The sequence below is a fragment of the Salmo trutta genome, unplaced genomic scaffold, assembly GCF_901001165.1.
Source record: "Salmo trutta unplaced genomic scaffold, fSalTru1.1, whole genome shotgun sequence".
Classification (NCBI taxonomy): Eukaryota; Metazoa; Chordata; class Actinopteri; order Salmoniformes; family Salmonidae; genus Salmo; species Salmo trutta.
The window spans coordinates 20,001-37,484 of NW_021823401.1; the positions used below are offsets into that span (position 1 = coordinate 20,001).

The 17,484-nt window shown below is 43.1% G+C and overlaps 1 protein-coding gene across 1 annotated transcript in view; it reads left to right on the plus strand.

Moving 5' to 3' along the window:
- LOC115190613 (sodium-dependent dopamine transporter) overlaps positions 1 to 11,425 on the plus strand; it is a 29,333-nt gene extending 17,908 nt beyond the window's left edge. Inside the window, exons 6-13 of the mRNA XM_029748784.1 lie at positions 927 to 1,051; positions 2,104 to 2,216; positions 2,606 to 2,734; positions 3,243 to 3,342; positions 7,875 to 7,975; positions 8,196 to 8,363; positions 10,952 to 11,023; positions 11,330 to 11,425. Coding sequence (XP_029604644.1) covers positions 927 to 1,051; positions 2,104 to 2,216; positions 2,606 to 2,734; positions 3,243 to 3,342; positions 7,875 to 7,975; positions 8,196 to 8,363; positions 10,952 to 11,023; positions 11,330 to 11,353 — 832 coding nt within the window. The 3' untranslated portion in view covers positions 11,354 to 11,425. The remainder of the gene's footprint in view (positions 1 to 926; positions 1,052 to 2,103; positions 2,217 to 2,605; positions 2,735 to 3,242; positions 3,343 to 7,874; positions 7,976 to 8,195; positions 8,364 to 10,951; positions 11,024 to 11,329) is intronic.
- Positions 11,426 to 17,484: the final 6,059 nt, after the last annotated feature.

The following is a 17,484-nucleotide window of genomic DNA, read 5'->3' on the forward strand; positions in this document are numbered from 1 at the left end:
GACAGTAATACCTACTGGCCATGTCTTTAACACCAGTCTGTTCTATAGAGGACAGTAATACCTACTGGCCATGTCTTTAACACCAGTCTGTTCTATAGAGGACAGTATTACCTACTGGCCATGTCTTTAACACCAGTCTGTTCTATAGGAGGACAGTAATACCTACTGGCCATGTCTTTAACACCAGTCTGTTCTATAGAGGACAGTATTACCTACTGGCCATGTCTTTAACACCAGTCTGTTCTATAGAGGACAGTAATACCTACTGGCCATGTCCTTTAACACCAGTCTGTTCTATAGAGGACAGTATTACCTACTGGCCATGTCTTTAACACCAGTCTGTTCTATAGAGGACAGTAATACCTACTGGCCATGTCTTTAACACCAGTCTGTTCTATAGAGGACAGTATTACCTACTGGCCATGTCTTTAACACCAGTCTGTTCTATAGAGGACAGTAATACCTACTGGCCATGTTCTTTAACACCAGTCTGTTCTATAGAGGACAGTAATACCTACTGGCCATGTCTTTAACACCAGTCTGTTCTATAGAGGACAGTATTACCTACTGGCCATGTCTTTAACACCAGTCTGTTCTATAGAGGACAGTAATACCTACTGGCCATGTCTTTAACACCAGTCTGTTCTATAGAGGACAGTATTACCTACTGGCCATGTCTTTAACACCAGTCTGTTCTATAGAGGACAGTATTACCTACTGGCCATGTCTTTAACACCAGTCTGTTCTATAGAGGACAGTATTACCTACTGGCCATGTCTTTAACACCAGTCTGTTCTATAGAGGACAGTATTACCTACTGGCCATGTCTTTAACTACCAGGTATATGATCTTTAACAGATGTTCCCTGTCTGTTCTGGATCTACCAGGTATGTGAATATTTTGTTGTCATCTACACTCTCTTCCAGAGATGCCATCATCACCAGTTCCATCAACTCCCTGACCAGCTTCTTCTCTGGCTTCGTCATCTTCTCCTTCCTGGGTTACATGTCCCATAAACACAGCGTGCCACTGGACAAGGTGGCCACAGACGGTCAGTAGTCTTAATGCTCTGGACAAGGTGGCCACAGACGGTCAGTAGTCTTAATGCTCTGGACAAGGTGGCCACAGACGGTCAGTAGTCTTAATGCTCTGGACAAGGTGACCACAGACGGTCAGTAGTCTTAATGCCCTGGACAAGGTGACCACAGACGGTCAGTAGTCTTAATGCCCTGGACAAGGTGGCCACAGACGGTCAGTAGTCTTAATGCTCTGGACAAGGTGACCACAGACGGTCAGTAGTCTTAATGCTCTGGACAAGGTGGCCACAGACGGTCAGTAGTCTTAATGCCCTGGACAAGGTGACCACAGACGGTCAGTAGTCTTAATGCTCTGGACAAGGTGACCACAGACGGTCAGTAGTCTTAATGCCACTGGACAAGGTGGCCACCGACGGTCAGTAGTCTTAATGCTCTGGACAAGGTGGCCACAGACGGTCAGTAGTCTTAATGCTCTGGACAAGGTGACCACAGACGGTCAGTAGTCTTAATGCCCTGGACAAGGTGACCACAGACGGTCAGTAGTCTTAATGCTCTGGACAAGGTGACCACAGACGGTCAGTAGTCTTAATGCTCTGGACAAGGTGACCACAGATGGTCAGTAGTCTTAATGTTCTGGACAAGGTGACCACAGACGGTCAGTAGTCTTAATGCTCCGGACACTTTTCTCAGATAATGATGGAGACCTGAAATTATTGTTTTGTTCTTTATAAAAAAATAGTTAGATGTATTGACATTTCCAATAGATTTTTCAGCCAAACATTATTTGTGTGTGGGATCTCTAAATTGATGTCATGTCCACTTGTCTTTCTGACATGCAATATTAAATGTTGTTTATCTACATCAAAATGTTTAGCTGCTCTGGGCTTGGTGTCAGGGCTGATTGGAAATCTATATGTGTTTATCAGCACAAATCAATCATGTGGTCGACATTGTCACCGCTGTTGATTAAACAAATGATTAAACAAAAGTCACATCAATGTGATCTAGCTGTTTGATTAACACTAGATAACTAAATCATTCATCTGTGTTGTTGTGTCCCATACAGGTCCTGGTCTGGTGTTCATCATCTACCCAGAGGCCATTGCAACATTACCAGGATCATCAGTGTGGGCAGTTATCTTCTTCATCATGTTGTTGACTCTGGGCATCGACAGTGCTGTGAGTACACCACTCACCATTATAGAACCAACTATGAACTGATGAACCTCCAGTTTCTGAGGTGCCAACATGCTACAGGCTAGCAGTAACAAACCCTACTCCTGGGGAGATAACAGGTGTGCAGGCTTTTAGTCCGACCCAGCAGGATCAGGACTGGCTAATCCTGCTATAGGTAAAGTGCAAGGACCAAGTTCAGCTAAATTATGGTGTTTTATGTTTTCTGTTCTGTGTTCTCTGTTCTGTGTTCTGTGTTCTGTGTTCTATGTTCTCTGTTCTGTGCTCTGTGTTCTATGTTCTATGTTCTCTGTTCTGTGTTCTATGTTCTGTGTTCTATGTTCTATGTTCTCTGTTCTGTGTTCTGTGTTCTGTGTTCTGTCTCTTGTCTCTAGATGGGAGGGATGGAGTCAGTGATCACAGGATTGATGGATGAGTTCAAGTTTCTCCACAAACACCGGGAACTCTTCACCCTCTTCATCGTTGTATCCACCTTCCTCATCTCACTGTTCTGTGTCACTAATGTAAGTGGACGAAAAAGATGTGTGTGTAAAGTTATTTCTCAAGCATCTAAGGAATTTGCATGAATGACACATGGCTAATATAAGAGACATCAAATGGAACCTCTCCTCTCCTCTCCTCTCCTCTCCTCTCCTCTCCTCTCCTCTCCTCTCCTCTCCTCTCCTCTCCTCTCCTCTCCTCTCCTCTCCTCTCCCCTCCTCTCCTCTCCTCTCCTCTCCTCTCCTCTCCTCTCCCCTCCCCTCCCCTCCTCTCCTCTCCCCTCCCCTCCCCTCCTCTCCTCTCCTCTCCTCTCCTCTCCTCTCCTCTCCTCTCCTCTCCTCTCCTCTCCTCTCCTCTCCTCTCCTCTCCTCTCCTCTCCTCTCCCCTCCCCTCCCCTCCTCTCCTCTCCTCTCCTCTCCTCTCCTCTCCTCTCCTCTCCTCTCCTCTCCTCTCCTCTCCCCTCCCCTCCCCTCCTCTCCTCTCCTCTCCTCTCCTCTCCTCTGCTCTCCTCTCCTCTCCTCTCCTCTCCAGGGTGGTATCTATGTGTTCACTCTGCTGGACCATTTTGCTGCTGGGACATCCATTCTCTTTGGAGTGCTTATTGAGGCCATCGGCATCGCCTGGTTCTACGGTGAGGAGGGGGGAGGAGGGGAGAGGCGGTGGGGGGAGGAAGAGGGGAGGAGCAGGAGGAGGGGGAAGGAGCGGAACGAGGAAAGGGACAGGAAGGGGTGCTCCTGCCTAGTTATACGGTGAGGTGTAGGGAGCAGGAGGAGGGGTAGCGGGAGGAGAAGGGACTCCTTCCTGATTCTACAGAAGAAGAGGGTTAAGGAGGAGATGGGATGGCAGGAACGGGACTCCTGTCTTGTTTTACAGAAGAAGAGGAGTGAGGATGGGTGAGTAGGGAGTGGGGGGAGTGAGGAGGGAGGAGGAGGGAGGAGGTGAGGAGTGAGGAGGGAGGAGGAGGGAGGAGTGAGGAGGGAGAAGGAGGGAGGGAGGAAGAGGTGAGGAGTGAGGAGGGAGAAGGAGGGAGGGAGGGAGGAGGAGGGAGGAGGTGAGGAGTGAGGAGGGAGGAGGAGGGAGGAGTGAGGAGGGAGAAGGAGGGAGGGAGGAAGAGGTGAGGAGTGGGGAGGGAGAAGGAGGGAGGGAGGGAGGAGGAGGTGAGGAGTGAGGAGGGAGGAGGAGGGAGGGAGGAGGAGGTGAGGAGTGAGGAGGGAGAAGGAGGGAGGGAGGAGGAGGTGAGGAGTGAGGAGGGAGAAGGAGGGAGGGAGGAAGAGGTGAGGAGGGGAGACTCTTAGCTCTTCATGGCCAGCCAAGCTGATGCCCTATTAGACCAGTGATAGGGTCTGATGGGATATCAGTCTGGATATTCCTCTGCTGTGCCGCCATGCAACACCATCTCATTAGCTGTCAGAGGACCGGGAGGTAAAAAAGCCTGTCTCTGGTGTGTTTCTGCCACTCAGAGTGTATGGTCCATATTACTATTTAGTGTTTAGGTGTTTGGAGTGGACAGAGACATATTAGAGCCAAATAATAGTGTATTGATATTGAATATCTGAGGTCAACATCCCCAGTCTGTGGTGTAAAGATGGACTTTTTGTTGGTCTATTGTGATTCTGATGATACTTGGATGTCAGAAATATAAACTTGGCTGATGGAAGATTCCCTTGTGCCGTGTATTTCAATTCTAACTTAAAGGGATAATTATAAAATTACACAATAGTTTCCTAACCCCTGTAAAACAGTCTATGGACAAGGTATGACAGCAATCCATGCTTTGGTTTTATTTCCCTGGCACTGTTTCCAAATGCTAACATTTTAGCATTTGTTTCACAAATGCCATTCAAGTCATGGGTAATAGCATAATAATACGATAATAGTGTTTCTCGAGCATCATTTTCAAATCATCTGAAAGTATCTCAAATTGATTGTGGAGCCCAACAAAGTCACTTATAAGATAATTCCATCCAATTGACGCCAGATTTTCATGCGAATATTCTCAAATCGGCATAATACGCATAAAACAATATGCTAATTTACCCCACCAGAGATGTGTTTACATCAAATTGACTTGTTTGGCGCCGACAGAGATGGCCGCCTCGCTTCGCGTTCTTAGGAAACTATGCAGCATTTTGTTTTTTTATGCAGTACGTATTTTTTACACTGTTACCCCAGGAAATCTTAGGTTTTATTACATACAGTCGGGAGGAACTATTGGATATAAGAGCAACGTCAACTCACCAACATTACGACCAGGAATACGACTTTCCCAAAGCGGATCCTCTGTTTGGTCCACCACCCAGGACAATGGATCGGATCTCAGTAGGCGACCCAAAACAACGGCGCCGCAGAAGGGGCAGACGGAGCGGACTTCTGGTCAGGCTCCGTAGACGGGCACATCGCTCACCGCTCCCGAGTATACTACTCGCCAATGTCCAGTCTCTTGACAACAAGGTAGACAAAATTTGAGCAAGGGTTGCCTTCCAGAGAGACATCAGGGATTGTAACATTCTCTGTTTCACGGAAACATGGCTCACTCGGGATACGTTATCAGAGTCGGTACAGCCACCCGGTTTCTTCACGCATCGCACCGACAGAAACAAACATCTCTCTGGTAAGAAGAAGGGCGGGGGTGTATGCCTTATGATTAACGACTCGTGGTGTGATCATAACAACATACAGGAACTCAAGTCCTTTTGTTCACCTGACCTAGAATTACTTACGATCAAATGCCGACCTCATTATCTACCAAGATAATTCTCTTCGATTATAATCACAGCCGTGTATATCCCCCCCCAAGCAGACACCTTGACGGCCCTGAAAGAACTTCATTGGACTCTATGTAAACTGGAAACCACATATCCTGAGGCTGCATTTATTGTAGCTAGGGATTTTAACAAGGCTAATCTGAAAACAAGGCTCCCTAAATTTTATCAGCATATCGAATGCGTGACCCGGGCTGGCAACACCCTGAATCATTACTACTCTAACTTCCACGACGCATACAAAGCCCTCCCTCACCCTCCTTTCGGCAAATCTGACCACGACTCCATTTTGTTGCTCCCAGCCTATAGACAGAAACTAAAACAGGAAATGCCCGTGCTCAGGTCTGTTCAACGCTGGTTTGACCAATCTGATTCCACGCTTCAAGATTGCTTCGATCACGTGGACTGGGATATGTTCTGGATAGCATCGGACAATAACATTGATGTATACGCTGGTGAGCGAGTTTATTAGCAAGTGCATTGGTGGCTGCTGCTAACATACTGACTAATCTCTAGCCACTTTAGTAATTAAAAATTGCATGTAATAAATATATCACTAGCCACTTTAAACACTGCCACTTTATATAATGTTTACATATCCTACATTACTCATCTCATATGTATATACTGTACTCTATACCATCTACTGCATCCTGCCTATGCGGTTCTATACCATCGCTCATCCATATATATTTTTTTATGTACATATTCTTATTCATTCCTTTACACTTGTGTGTATAAGGTAATTGTTGTGAAATTGTTAGATTATATTACTCGTTAGATATTACTGCACGGTCGGAACTAGAAGCACAAGCATTTCGCTACACTCGCATTAACATCTGCTAACCATGTGTATGTGACCAATAAAATTGAGGCTGTGTGTGAATATGTAGTACACATTAACATAACTTTTGCTGTTCGATTCCCATGTACTGAACAAACGAATTTCCATCACATTTTCAACTTCACTGATGGTTTTGTCACAACAAATGTTGCGTTATATGTTGTGTGTGTGGGGCGGGGAAGGGATGTGTGTGTGTGTGTGTGTGTGTGTGTGTGTGTGTGTGTGTGTGTGTGTGTGTGTGTGTGTGTGTGTGTGTGTGTGTGTGTGTGTGTGTGTGTGTGTGTGTGTGTGCTCTAGCCAACAGTGCAGGTAGGCTACCTTCAGAGATCATTATGGATAAGAGCCAGATTTGTACTGGTCAAACGGCAGCCAAGCCTCGATCATCATGTCACCAGAATAAGACCCTCGATGTTTAATGAAAAGGGGCATCAAGCTCATCACCGTATTTTTGCAGGTCTTTTCTTGAGTGTAAACTACAGTACGAGCAACTTGCTTTGCGCAGATAACACTGAAGTTATCTGAAAACCCACAGGCATTTACAGTAACGTCTCCAGAGTGAGATCAGGTTATAAAAAGAACGTCTCCAAAGCTCACTTCTGGTTCAGCGTGCTGGTCTGACCTACTATACTGCTGGTCAGATCAATAGTGGGGTCCAGACAGTGCTGTGTGTGTGTGTGTGTGTGTGTGTGTGTGTGTGTGTGTGTGTGTGTGTGTGTGTGTGTGTGTGTGTGTGTGTGTGTGCGTACATGCGTGCGTGTGCATTCGTGCGTGTGTTTGTGTATGTCTAACCAGCCTTGTGGCTCTGGGGTCAGTGTGGTCAGCTTGCTGCCCTGCCATGGTGGCCTCAGCCTGGGAGGGCGGACTACTTTAGCCCCAGGCTTCTCCGGGCCTTTTCCCTGGCTCCATCTCTACTGACAGGTGGCTGTGGCCCCCTGTGCCCCTCCACAGGAACAGCTGCCTGCTCTCCATAGGCTGCAGTCACATTGGGATTGTGCCTGGGCTTTGAGAAGTGCCTCCCAGGCAAGGAACAAAGAGAGAAGGTTGAGTGAGGAGAATCCTAGATGAGGAAAGGGACTTGATGCTGGTGGTATTAAACACGCTACCCAGAATGTTAATATCCTTGTATTTCAAATGTACTGTCGTTTCCTCAAAACGAGAGAACACAAAGTAACGCAACATTGTTGACAACTATTGTTCATCCTCAAGGCTTCCTGTCTGCTGTGGTATAAACTTCCCCTTTCCCTCTCTTTGCTCTGTGACTGACTACTCAAGGGTTTTGAACAGGGTAAAGGTTCAATTCGAATGAAAAGGTAGTCAATTCAGGAAGTGACTTGATTTTAAACTTCAAAAATTGAGATTTTTTTTTGTTGAAATAAATAGCTTTTACTTTTAAGTCTATTGAGAAGTCATTGAAAATAGATGGTCTTTTTTTAAACTATATACTTCCTGAATTGACAGCTTTCAATTTGAATTGAAATTTGAATTGATCCCAACCCTGGTTTTAATGACGAACCGTCACACGTTTTTAACTGCTATGGTTTGAACTATTCCCTTCAGGAGTGGATCGCTTCAGCGATGACATTGAGGAGATGATCGGACAGAGACCAGGCCTGTACTGGAGACTGTGCTGGAAGTTTGTCAGCCCATGCTTCCTCCTGGTGAGTTCATAAAGAGAGAAACACCTGGGTCAAACATGTCAAATACCTTTAGTTTACCTGGTGCAATGGAACCAGTTGAATAGTCCATGCAGCTCTCACTCATGCACACCAAGGTCTAGGCACTAACTACAGTTTGCTAGCTTCAGTAGAGGCTAGTCCATAAGTGTCCTTATGACTTGAAACAGGAAGTGTCCTAACCCCAAACCCTCTGTTTCTCCAGTTCATGGTGGTGGTGAGCTTCGCGACCTTTAACCCTCCTAACTACGGGACGTACACGTTTCCCATATGGGCCAACATGATTGGCTGGTGCTTGGCTATATCCTCCATGACCATGGTGCCTCTCTATGCCATCTACAAGATGTGCACCTTACCTGGGAAGTTCTGTGATGTAAGTCTGGTTCATATAAGTCTGGTTTATATAAGTCTGGTTTATATAAGTCTGATGTTTAACAGAGCCATAACAGAGCCATCTACCAGATGTGCACCTTACCTGGGAAGTTCTGTGATGTAAGTCTGGTTTATATAAGTCTGGTTTATATAAGTCTGGTTTATATAAGTCTGATGTTTAACAGATGTGCACCTTACCAGGGAAGTTCTGTGATGTAAGTCTGGCTTATATAAGTCTGGTTTATATAAGTCTGATTTATATCAAATGAAATTGTATTAGTCACATACACATGGTTAGCAGATGTTATTGTGAGTGTAGTGAAATGCTTATGCTTCTAGATCCGACAGTGTAGCAGTATCTAACAGGTAATATCTAACAATTCCACAAGAAAACCTAATACACATAAACTAGTAAAGGAATGGGATGAGAATATATAAGTATAAAATATATGGATGAGCAGTGACAGAGCGGCTAAGATGCAATAGATAGTAAAGAATAGATAGTGACGGATACAGTATACATACATATGAGATGAGTAATGCGAGATATGTAAACATTCTTACAGTAGCATTACTAAAGTGACTAGTGTTCCATTTATTAAAGTGGCCAATGATATCAAGTCTGTAGGTAGGCAGCCACCTCTCTGTGCTAGTGATGGCTGTTTAACAGTCTGATGGCCTTGAGATAGAAGCTGTTTTTCAGTCTCTGTCCCAGCTTTGATGCACCTGTACTGACCTCACCTTCTGGATGGAAGCAGGGTGAACAGGCAGTGGCTCGGGTGGTTATTGTCCTTGATGATATTTTTTGCCTTCCTGTGACATCGGGTGCTGTAGGTGTCCTGGAGGGCGGGTAGTTTTCCCCCGGTGATGTGTTGGGCAGACTGCACCACCCTCTGGATGGCCTTGCGGTTATGGGCGGAGCAGTTGCCGTATCAGGTGGTGATACAGCCCGACAGGATGCTCTCGATTGTGCATCTGTAAAAGTTAGTGAGGGTTTTCGGTGACAAGGCACTTTTTTTCAGCCTCCTGAGGTTGAAGAAGCGCTGTTGCGCCTTCTTCACCACGCTGTCTGTGTGGGTGGACCATTTCAGTTTGTGATGTGTAAACTAAGGAACTTAAAACTTTCCACCTTCTCTACTACTGTCCCGTCGATGTGGATAGGGGGATGCTCCCTCTGCTGTTTCCTGAAGTCCACAATCAGCTCTTTTGTTTTGTTGACATTGCGTTAGAGGTTGTTTTCCTGACACCACACTCCCAGGGCCCTCACCTCCTCCCTGTAGGCCGTCTCGTCATTGTTGGTAATCAAGCCTACCACTGTAGTGTCGTCTGCAAACTTGATGATTGAGTTGGAGGCGTTCGTGGCCATGCAGTCATGGGTGAACAGGGAGTACAGGAGGGGGCTGAGAACGCACCCTTGTGGGGCCCCAGTGTTGAGGATCAGTGGAGTGGAGATGTTGTTTCCTACCTTCACCACCTGGTTGCTGCCCGTCAGAAAGTACAGGACCCAGTTGCACAGGGTGGGGTCGAGACCCAGGGTCTCAAGCTTAATTACGAGTTTGGAGGGTACTATGGTGTTAAATGCTGAGCTGTAGTCGATGAACAGCATTCTTACATAGGTATTCCTCTTGTCCAGATGGGATAGGGCAGTGTGCAATGTGATGGCGATTGCATCGTCTGTGGACCTAAGTCGTAGAATTCTTGGTTATCTTCACGAACCCTGGCTAACAAGTTGAATCAGCAACACAAAATTTGGTTTAATTACTTATTTACTAAATACCTAAACAATCACACAGAATTACACATACACAGGATGGGTCATACATTGATTACTAATGATGTCATAAAGAAAACGTCCCTGGCGGACGGAACAGATATGACGGCTGGTTACACAAAGAAAGGGGGGGGGGGGGGTTGGGTTTTGAATGAAAGAGCGGGAAGACTGAGGAACAAAGGAATTTGGTCTCTGATCAGACCTTGTGAAGCTCTGCTATCGTAAATACAGAATATTATGCATTCTAAATAACCGCCCATTTGGAAAAGGAATATTTACTCTGAGCTGTGCTTCAGTAGGTTGGTCGTAGATGGAAGGCCGTGTTGCCCAACAGAGATCTTCCTGTCCTCTGAAGAATGTCTGGTAGAACGGATGACAACTGATCTGGTATCATATTCTTTAAGTACCAACACATATTTTCAACTGGTTGGATTACCGAAATATGGTTCCTTTCCCCCCACCTTTTGATGTTACCAGACTCTCTCTCTATGTTAACAAAGGGCTTTCCAAGAGAGCGGAAAGAGGGGAAGGTATTTATGGGCTTCAGAAACCTGACCAACAGGCCAACGTCATCACAGCTACTCTGGGGATTTAGCAGACACCTTTAACCAAAGTGATGCCCACTTTTATCCACATCAATGCACAGAAATGTCAACACTGACACTGACACATATATATTTGGGTATGTGAGCAATATGGCTGATGAGCTATAACATCACCAGTAAATATGAATATCCAGCTTGGTAATGCACAATGACTTGTATAAGGAAGACAAGTTAGTTTCTTTGGTAACTGATTCCCGTGCTGTCTTCCTGTAGAGACTGGCCTACGCCATAACGCCTGAGCACGAACACCACTTGGTGGATAACGGAGAAGTTAGGAGGTTTACGGTAAGCTGCTCTTCACTATTTACTTGATGTTACTTAACCTCCCCTACTTGCCTTGCCTTGCCTTGCCTTGCCTTGCCTTGCCTTGCCTTGCCTTGCCTTGCCTTGCCTTGCCTTGCCTTGCCTTGCCTTAGCTTACCTTAGCTTACCTTAGCTTAGCTTAGCTTAGCTTAGCTTAGCTTACCTTAGCTTAGCTTAGCTTAGCTTACCTTACCTTAGCTTAGCTTACCTTAGCTTAGCTTAGCTTAGCTTACCTTACCTTACCCTTACCTTAGTGTATTTATTGTCCTTTCCCATTGGTTTCCACAGCTCCAACACTGGATGGTGATCTGAGCCCAGGAAGAATACAGAGATGTCCATTCACATGGAGGATGGAGGGATAGAGGGAGGGATGGATGGATAGAGAGAGGGATGGATGGAGGGATGGAGAGAGAGAGGGAGGGATGGATGGATAGAGAGAGGGAAAGATAGAGGGAGTGATGGATGGGTGGAGAGAGAGAGGGAGTGATATAGGGAGGGATGGATGGAGAGAGAGAGGGAGGGAGAGATAGAGAGAGGGATGGATGGAGAGAGAGATGGAGGGATAGAGGGAGGGATAGAGGGATGGATAGAGGGATGGATAGAGGGATGGATAGAGGGAGGGATAGAGGGAGGGATAGAGGGAGGGATAGAGGGAGGGATAGAGGGAGGGATAGAGGGATGGATGGAGAGAGAGATGGAGGGATAGAGGGAGGGATAGAGGGATGGATAGAGGGATGGATGGATAGAAGGAGGCACAGCAGACATGTGAGGAGAGTATATACCGTAACAAGAGGAGAGAGGAGTGTTTGAAATGCCAACCAAGCTGTCAAATCGTAGTGGTCTTTCATTTCCTCAATGGACGTGTGGTTGTGTGCTGTGATCTAGATCAGGATGTTGGTGACGTTCGGTCAAAACATCACTAAATATAAATCTTAAACTATGACTGTTATGATTATGGATAATACACCAATATATTGATGTTTATTTTGTGAGCTGAGAAAAATCTGAGCGTTTGGTTAGTGTAAAATCCTGATGAAATATCATATGATTATCTGCTGTAGAGGTAACTAAGATGTATATATTTATTGTATTTATTCTGTATTTATTACAGAAACAATATGTCATAGCCAATAACAAAATGACATTCCTGCATTCAACTGTATCTGAAAGTGTACATGTTTTAAATGAAGTTTGTTACAACACATAACCGTTACATAGTAAGCTAGATTTTTGTATTTCGCCAACAGTTTCCTTTGACACTTGAAAAATGTGTTGTCTGTTACTTCTCCTGTGAAAATGTTTCCAAATGTACCGTGGGTCCAAAATGATTGACACCCTTGATAAAGATGAGAAAAAAATAAATATTAAATAAATGATATAAATACTGAGCTATATTGTATGCTAATTTTATTTATTAGATTATTTTATACTAATACAATTGCTCAGAGAAAGAGATTTTGTTTAACAAGTAATACTTTTTCCTCAAAGGTAGGGGTCAAAATAATTGACACACATGTCTTGGTACTGGGTAAAGTTCATGATGCCGTTGACCTTAACAAGGATCCCAGGACCAGTGGAAGCTAAATAGCCCCATAACATCACAGATCCACCACCATATTTTACAGTAGGTAAAGAGCTCTATTTTCATGTCAACCAACTAATGTATACACCTGTAATTTGATACATGGCACTGGCACTTGGACTGGAGCCGGTGCTGTGGTCAGATGGTATGAATAATTAAATAATACATATCTTTGGCCAATCACACGCATAAGCAGAAAAGAACCCCATACCTACTGTAAAATACTGTGCTGGAGCTTTGGTGTTATGGGACTAAATTGCTTCCACTGGTCCAAGAGCTGGTCCAAGAGCTCTTGTTATGGTCAACAGCATCATGAACTTTACCCAGTACCAAGACATTTTAGCCAAAAACCCTGGTTGCCTCTGCCAGGAGGCTGAAACTTGGCCACAAGTAGATCTTCCAGCAAGACGATAACCCCAAGCGCACATCAACATCCACAAAGAAATTATTCATTAGCCACAAAATCAACATCTTTTGCAATGGCCCTCTCAGTCTCCAGACTTGAACCCTATTGAAAACCTGTGGTGTGAATTGAAGAGAGCCGGTCCATAAGAACAGACAGAGGACATCAAGGATCTGAAAGGATTCTGTATGGAGGACTGTTCTAAGATCCCTCCCAATGTGTTCTAGAATCTCAGAAAACATTCTAGAATAAGTCTCAGTACCTTTATCCTCACAAGGTGTTCTAGAATCTCAGAAAACATTCTAGTAAAAGGCTCAGTGGCGGAATATTTGCACGGTTAGACATGAAAAAGTATTGAAAACAAGGGGTGTCAATAAATTTGACCGATACTTTTGAGAAAACATTCTCAGAGCAATTGTATTTGTATAAATAATGTAATTTCCCAATTTGTTGGAACATTCAATATAGCTCAGTATTTGAATAATTTATTTTATACAGTAATTTTTTGCTCAGCTTTATCAAGGGTGTCAATAATTTCAGGGTGTTTATATATTGTATTATTACGGCAACTTAAGCAACACAAAATGACCTGCGTTTAGTAACAAAACTCTTCAGATCTATCATGGGCTACCAAGTGGCGCGGTGGTCTAAGGCACTGCATCTCAGTGCTAGCGGTGTCACTACAGACACCCTGGTTCAATTCCAGGCTGAATCACAACCGGCCGTGATTGGGAGTCCCATAGGGTGACGCACAATTGGCCCAGTGTAGGCCGTCATTGTAAATAAGTTTGCTCTTAACTGACTTGCCTAGTTAAATTAAAAAACATATATATTAAATAGAAGCTTGACTTAAATAAATTCCAGAAGGACTGTCTTTGAAAAGATAGTTCAATCTTCAAAACTCTAAAATCTCTTTTTTTTTTAAGCGATCGCAATATGTACGACTTTCAAGACAGCCATTAAGATAGCATGCTAGTTGTCTCAAGCCATGTGTTCCATTTATCCGATAAATATGACCAATACAGTTCATTATTAATACGATGGACAGTTAAAAAAAGATACATTTTTGGCCCCCGTAAATAATAAGCTGTATTAAATGGACTGACCTCAACCCAAGACATTAGCTGTCTTAAATACCACTTTAGTCCCTATATAGTGCACTGCTTTTGACCAGAGCCCTAGTCCAAAATAGTCCCCTGAATAGGGAATAGGGTGCATCCAACATTATAGTTTAGAGCAGGGGTGTCAAACTCATTCTATGACGGGCCTAGTGTCTGCAGGTTTTTAGTTTTTCCTTTCAATTAAGATCTAGACAACCAGGTGAGGGGAGTTCCTCACTAATTAGTGACCCGAATTCATCAATCAAGTACAAGGGAGGAGCGAAAACCCGCAGACACTCGACCCTCTGTGGAATGAGTTTGACACATGTGGTTTAGTGCAATACTGTAGTGCACCAGAATCTAAGTAAACCAAAGACAACTGACGTGGACACAGAGATATATCTAATGAGGGGGGCTTATATAGTCCTGTTTCTCTGGATGTACAAATTGGTAACTTGTACAAGGTGTGAAATTGGTTGTGTTTTTGTTGTTGTTGCGTATCTCATTCCCCTGAGAGTGGGCAGAACAAAGTATTTTCACCTTGTCGTCTCGGGGATTCGATCCGGAAATCTTTTAATTGCAGGCCCAAACGCTCCTAACCACCAGGCTACCTACCTGATCTATGGTTCCCCTGTTACAGAGATAATATAGAGTTCATGAAGATGTCTTATTTATTGGCACCTCTATTTGACCTAGATCATTTGTGTGTATGTATTGATTTGTAGGCTACATGTGCCTTTTTTTTTAAATGTATGTAGTTCTGTCCTTGAGCTGTTCTTGTCTATTAATGTCCTGTATTATGTCATGTTTCATGTTCTGTGTGGACCCCAGGAAGAGGAGCTGCTGCTTTAGCAGTAACTAATGGGGATCCATAATAAAATACCAAACATCAAAATGTGTTGGGTAACATGGCCATAGCCCTCCATCACAGGTCTCTTAACAGGCTATTTTGAAACAGAAACAGCTAACAGCCAATTATCTGAATTTCTCTACAAAGCACATAAGGTTTAATTGTTAACAGGAAAGTGTTCAAGTATTCAAGACTGTTTAAAAGCAGATTTTTTATTTTAAACGACATATGTACTGTAATCTATTACGTATATTCTGTATACTGTATTTGTGTAATTCAATTTAACTTTTAGAGGGGCTTCTATTGTCCTACGATGGTATTAAATGTAACTTTTAAATGGGCTTGTATTGTCTTGAGATGGTATGAAATGTAACTTTTAGAGGGGCTTGTATTGTCTTGAGATGGTATGAAATATAACTTTTAGAGGGGCTTCTATTGTCTTGAGATGGTATTAAATGTAACTTTTAGATGGGCTTGTATTGTCTTGAGATGGTATCAAATGTAACTTTTAGAGGGGCTTGTATTGTCTTGAGATGGTATGAAATATAACTTTTAGAGGGGCTTCTATTGTCTTGAGATGGTTTTAAATGTAACTTTTAGATGGGCTTGTATTGTCTTGAGATGGTATGAAATATAACTTTTAGAGGGGCTTGTATTGTCTTGAGATGGTATTAAATGTAACTTTTGGAGGGGCTTGTATTGTCTTGAAATGGTATCAAATGTAACTTTTAGAGGGGCTTGTATTGTCTTGAGATGGTATTTGACAAGCTGTTTATGTGCTCATGCTGAGGAGGAAGTGGTGCCTTGTGGTGTTATATTTTCTACTGTAAATCACAAAAATACTAAATAAATGTTGCCAGGTGACCTAAAATCTTCAATATTCAAAATTTTGTTTAGGTATTCTCTCATTCTCTCTCTCTCTCTCTCTCTCACTCTCTCTCTGTCTCTCTCTCTCTCTCTCTCTCTGTCTCTCTGTCTCTGTCTCTCTCATCATAAGTAGTGCATTATACAGAGTGAAGAGGGTCTTATATTGCCCTCCATCTCACCTTTCCTAAACGTATTTTGGTCAGATGCCCCCATGAGCCATAATGCACCTCCACCTGCAGTGGGTAGTGCAACCAGCCTCTGGACAATCCAATCAAATCCAATGTTAAACTTGGGGTCCCTGCGGGACGGTTGAGCTAATGTAGGCTAATGCGATTAGCATGAGGTTGGAAGTAACAAGAACATTTCCCAGGACATAGACATATCTGTTATTGGCTGAAAGCTTAAATTCTTGTTAATCTAACGGTACTGTCCAATTTACAGTAGTTATTGCAGCGAAAGAATACAATGCTATTGCTTGAGGAGAGTGCACAGTTTTGAACATGAAAAGTTATTAAGAAACAAATTAGGCACATTTGGGCAGTCTTGATACAACATTTTGAACAGAAATGCAATGGTTCCTTGGATCAGTCTAAAACTTTTCACATACACTACTGCCATCTAGTGGACAATATCTTAATTGCACCTGGGCTGGAATAATACATTATGGCCTTTCTCTTGCATTTCAAAGATGATGGTACAAACAAAAATAATACCAAAAAAAACGTTGTTTTTTTTCTTTGTATTATCTTTTACCAGATTTAATGTGTTATATTCGCCTACATTCCTTTCATATTTCCACAAACATTAAAGTGTTTCCTTTCAAATGGTACCAAGAATATGCATATCCTTGCTTCAGGGCCTGAGCTACAGGCAGTTAGATTTGGGTTTGTCATTTTAGGCGAAAATTGAAAAAAAGGGGCCCATCCTTAAGAGGTTTTAAGGAAAGGAGTCACTTCAGACAAATGTATGTTTTTGTTTAATATATAATATATACCAATAATATAATAAAATATTAGGATGTTAAGGACAGGACATAACCCCCCCACTTAAACAGACAGAGAGGGAGAGAAGCCAAGGGGTCAACATTTAGGCTAGAGACCTTTATCTGGAGAGCAACCCAATCAACAGAACATAGACCTGATAGCTGACTGTCAAACTGTCAATGCACTGTTCTGCATCCCTTCAACAACTCTTCAGACAAACACAGGCTACAGACAATTATGTTTGATCAATACAAAATGACTAACTGAAATAGGTTTTCTCTTTAAGACAAAGATAGACATTAAAGACATGTTTGATCAATACAAAATGACTAACTGAAATAGGTTTTCTCTTTAAGACAAAGATAGACATTAAAGACATGTTTGATCAATACAAAATGACTAACTGAAATAGGTTTTCTCTTTAAGACAAAGATAGACATTAAAGACATGTTTGATCAATACAAAATGACTAACTGAAATAGGTTTTCTCTTTAAGACAAAGATAGACATTAAAGTAATGTTTCATCTATACAAAATGACTAACTGAAATAGGTTTTCTCTTTAAGACAACAAAGACATTAAAGTAATGTTTGATCAATACAAAATGACTAACTGAAATAGGTTTTCTCTTTAAGACAAGATAGACATTAAAGTCATG